The 4,963-nt window shown below is 48.0% G+C and overlaps 1 protein-coding gene across 1 annotated transcript; it reads left to right on the forward strand.

The window, feature by feature from the left end:
• The first annotated feature begins 226 nt into the window (after window positions 1–226).
• Window positions 227–3,274, forward strand: METTL21A (methyltransferase 21A, HSPA lysine). Its single transcript, XM_082284907.1, has 3 exons — window positions 227–487; window positions 1,634–1,745; window positions 2,795–3,274. Exons 1-3 carry the CDS (start codon window positions 341–343, stop codon window positions 3,190–3,192), a joined length of 657 nt encoding a protein of 218 aa, XP_082141033.1. The 5' UTR covers window positions 227–340; the 3' UTR covers window positions 3,193–3,274.
• Window positions 3,275–4,963: the final 1,689 nt, after the last annotated feature.

Raw genomic sequence — 4,963 nt, forward strand, 5'->3', positions numbered from 1 at the left:
CCGCGGCCGAGGGGCAGGAGCGCTCCGGGGACGCTCCAGCCCAGCCCGGCCCTGCGTACCCGGGACGTGACCGGCCCGGCTGTGCCGCTGAGCGCCGCCGTTCCCATCGGGCGGTGCGGAGAGGCCGCGCCCGCCCCTGGCTGCGGCGGCGGGGGCCGGGCCGGGCGCTGTGCGGCGGCCCCGAGGCTGCGGCGCGGGCGGAGCGGGCGGGCCGGGCCCGGGGGAGGGGCCGGGCCTGTCCCCGCGGCGGCCCCGGGGCAGCGCGGAGCTCGAGCAGGGCCCAGCCGGCGGCCGAGGCCGCGGTGAGCCGGGACCTGGGGCTGTGGTCGCCGACGGCGCGATGGCCATGGTGCCCTACGAGGAGGGAGGCGGCTGGGCAGCGCGGCAGCTGCACAGGCCTTCGGCCACCTTCCACTTCGCCAGCCGCACCATCCGCCTCCAGCAGGACTGGCGGCGGCTGGGGGTGGCGGCCGTGGTCTGGGATGCGGTAGGTGTTCATGGCCAGCGGAGCTTTTCTGCACTCGGTGGCCTCCTGTGTCTCTTGGCGAGCTTTCAGAGTCACCGTAGAAAATTATTTAACGTTAAATTGTAAAGGGAAGGCGCCTTTTTTTTTTTTTTTATGGTAGGAAAGAAAATGTTAAACTCTGTTTTACTTTTCCCTCTTCCCCCGTAAGAGATCCTGCAGGAACGCAAGGGAAAACCTAAACCCTGCACGGCAAGTACCCAATACAGGAAATATTCTGGATAACTCTCACCTATTTCTTTACAGTGGGTGGTGATGTTAGCTTGGCACCCTTCAGAGCACAGCATGGATTCCACTGCTTGTAGCCTCAAGCAGGACTGCTGATAAACTTCATCTTGGGGATAAGAACTGTCCAAAACAGAGGGGTTTGTGGCGGGTCCGAGGCTGCAGGGCAGCTGACAGCATCACTGTAGGAATCCAAGGGCTTCCCATCGGGTTGGATCTCAGTCCACACACAAACTGCACTTCTGTCTCTAGTTTAAAAGAAGAAGCATAGCATTTTTAGCAAACTTCTTAAATGAATTGGTGTACAGGGCTGCTGATCTTTCTGCACATCAGCTTTGATGGAACTTGCTGTGGGGAGAGGTCCTTATCAAGATCTGTGTTACATATAACACGCTAGATAGAACCATCTGGAAGTACCACTTTATTTTCCCAGTATCCTTCCCGAAGGCATGCCAGTGTTGTGCAGAAACCTTCTGAAATACCATACAAGATACTATGAAATCTTATTCTGGACTTCTGCAATACTGTGTTCATTTACTTGTGTTTGACAACCCTGCAGCTTTTCCTTTCCAAATACAACTCTTTCTATCTCCTGTCACGTTTGGGGATTTGTGGAGCAGTTACCATATCCAAGTTGTAACCTCTGTGGTTCTCTTTTCCTTTTGCCAGTAAGAGTTTTCCATAAAACTCTATGAAAAACTTCCATAGAATGTAAAAAGACTACATGTGCACACAGGAGGCAGAGAAGGGCTCAACAAAGTCTTGATGCAGACCTGAAGCACCTGACCCTTCCCATAACCTTCTCTCTCAGGTTAAACCAGAAACCTTGTATTCAGTATGACTGAAATGAGCCCTGTGCTTAACTGCCTTTGTCTCTTGGCTTAGGCTGTTGTCCTGTGTGCTTATCTGGAGATGGAAGGCATTGATCTCAGGGATCGGTCTGTGATTGAGCTGGGAGCTGGAACTGGATTGCTGGGAATAGTGGTCACATTACTAGGTAAGGGCTTTTTTGTTGTCTGATTTAAAGCAATTCACAACTGTAGTAAAACTGGCCTTTCTATATGTACATGCCTGGTATAGAAGTGAGCACCAAAGCTGCATGTGTGAACTGTGATGGTTCTTCTCTGAGTCATCTTCCTTCCTTGTTAGCCTTGAGAGCCTGCTGCGATATTTGTTGTAGTGATGGTGCCACTGCAGTTTACTTTATGGCGGGACCCTGTTAAGGCTGACGCCTGTTGCCATGGCAGGCAGCTCAGCAGCATTCAGCTCTGCAGCTATTCCCCCCCAGGGAACAAGTGCTGTGCTTCCCGTCTTCCCCTTGTCCTCGGATGCAGTTAGAGCCACAGACAGAAACCACTCTCTGAGCTTGCATAAGCCTTGCATTAGCCTGTCTTGCAGGCAGGGAAGCCAGGGCATGGAGAAGTGAAGTGATTTGCTGCTGATCTGTCTGTGGCTGAAACTGGGTACTATGTTAAATTTGTGCTATCTTTCCCAGGTTAACTTTGTAATTCAAAGCTCTAATGGCTCTGAAAGGTGCCTATTGAAATAATAGAAACAAAACAGTTTGACAAAATGCAGTCATGCCATGCAAAATCACACAGGCACAACTTTTGTCTGACCTGTGAAAGAGGCTCTCTAGCTGCCTCTCTCCTAGAGAAAAATATGGAATTGGAGCAGGTTAATTGTAACAACCCCTGTAATTTATTCTTTTGTTACTATGGAAAGGCTAAAAGTAACTCCTTGACTTTCATGCATTAGGAAAAAGCACCAGTAAACATGCTTTTTCCCCCTACCCAACTTAATCTTCATGTAGAGTACACTTTATATTCTTAAGTGACTGATGAAGGGTAAGATGTCTGTAGATGGAGGGGGGGCGGTTTGCTTGTTATGTTCTTTTGTTTGCTTGTTTTTAATCAAGCAGCTCAGGGGAGCTGTTAATGTTTAACAGGAACTAAGGAGCCTGCTGGAGTTAGAGCATTGTATTCCACATGCTGTACTGAGGGACATGGACTGTTAGTGTGAGCCGTGTCCTCCTGTCCCCCTTAGGTGCCCGTGTTACCATCACAGACAGGGCGGCAGCACTGGAGTTCCTGGAGTCAAACGTGCAGGCAAACTTACCCCCTGAACTACGTCCCAGAGCTGTGGTGAAGGAGCTGACATGGGGAAAAGACCTGGATAACTTCCCTCCAGGAGCATTTGACTTCGTCCTGGGTGCAGACATTGTTTATTTGGAAGAAACATTTGCAGAACTGCTTCAGACGCTGGAGCACCTGTGCTCAGAGCAAACTGTGATTCTTCTTTCCTGTCGTATCCGCTATGAACGGGATCTCAAGTTCTTGAAGATGCTGAGAGACCGTTTCTCTGTATACGAGGTCCATTATGATTCCAGTAAGGATGTTCATATCTACAAAGCACAGAGGGGTAGTCGCAAGGATGACTTTTGACTCTGTGCTTTGTTAATAACCCACGGATGCTGTTCAATTCTTCCCTTTGTTTCTACTCAATACACTCGTTCCTAAGCATGAAGTTGCAGTTGTGTTATTTCACTGTCTTCTTGTTCTGATGGTCTTGACTGATCACTTGGTCTGATACAGCAAGGATCATTCTGCATATTGAACCTCTGCTTCATTTCTGAGTAGAGTTGTGTAGGGTGTTCCACTGTCTTTTTATCAAATGTAACTTTTTAAACTGATTTAAGTTGCAGAAATCTTCTGCACCAAAATTGTTATGTCAAAAGGTATGTTGTTTGAAAACAAACCACACAATTTCTGGGGAAAACTTAAAGAGATTACAGTGGGGTTTTTCCCTTTACCACTTCCTTAACTCCAGAAGAGTAAGAGCAGATGAAATAAAAGCTAATGCTCCAGCTCTAAATGCTTTAACTCTTCAGGACTTCTGCATCTTAGAAGTTGTGGTAAAAGAAACCACTTAAAGGGCAAAAAGAATCAAAGGCAGATGCTATAAAGTTGTTCTATTGCTGTCACTGCTACACTGAAGAGGCACAGTGAAACAAAGAACAAGATCTGGAGGGGCACTGGGAGCAGGGATTGCCAAGTAAGCCAGCTTAGAAATCAGTGGTATTTTTACCTGACTTGCAAGTGAGTGGGCTACGCCTGCAGTACCAAAGCAGTTGTGGTTTCTGAGTTGTCCCTAACAAGTCTGCTCACACAGATCAAGGCTCCTTGGAGGAGATACACATGCACATGTGCCACCAGGAAAGTGCATCAAGGAGACTCAAGTTGTTCTTAAAATATCAAATCAGTCCTTGACTCTCAAAGTACCGTTAGATAATGTTCTACTTTGTGCCTTTGTTTGTGCTCCCTCTGTCTCTGAGAGCTGTTTTTTAGGAAAGGAGGGTGCTCTGTAAAGCCTCTGTAGCAGGGGATGTACTTACTCTGGCATTACTTGGGACCTTGGGGCCGTGTCTAGATTTCAGTGTGCTTTCAGTGCACAGTGGTAGTTAAGACACTGTCCTGAGTAACAGATTTCATACCTTGAGCTTGTAAAATACATCTGTGTGTTTATCCCGCAAGATCTGGGAGTCCAGCTCACACCAGCAGCAGACTTCCTTCTCTTTCTAGTGGTGGAAGGATGAAACTGATGAAAACAATGGGTGAACAGAAGATATCTACATATCTAAACGCAGGAATTGCTTTACTACTTTTTTTGTGTGTGTGGATGTGGAGCTTTTTTGCTTTAAACTTAAAGCCTCAGGGCAGGCTCAGACTTGGAGCATGTGCTTGTCTTTGGCACTGGCAACAGCAGAACAAAGCAGCAGCTGCTTTGGGCCATGGACATTTTGGAACTTTATGTCATTTCTGCTCCCATCATACTTCCTGGTCAGTGGACCAGAAGTGCAGTACTGACTGTAATCTGGAAATGACACATTTACCATTAAGGTTTGTGCTTCATCCGTGGCACGTCTTGCATGTTCTCAGCAAAGTTCCTTGCTTGGCTTCGGACCCAGTCTGGGAGTTGCTGCTCTGAATCACTTGCTGTAACAGTATCCTCAGAAGCCACATGGTGTCACTAAAACAGTACTTGGGCGGCTGGCTGGGAATTCGCAGCCTGAAACGAGTTGAAGTCAGTTTGGGGAAAGGAAGACAGCACCTTTAATTGAAAACAGATCATGAGATGAGCTCTCATGTGTTAGGTGTAGCTTCTTCTGTCCTATCAGCTTGGTGAGCAATGGTTGAAAAGAATTATGAGCTCTCC

This window comes from Coloeus monedula (genome assembly GCF_965178545.1).
Source record: "Coloeus monedula genome assembly, chromosome: 7".
NCBI lineage: Eukaryota > Metazoa > Chordata > Aves > Passeriformes > Corvidae > Coloeus > Coloeus monedula.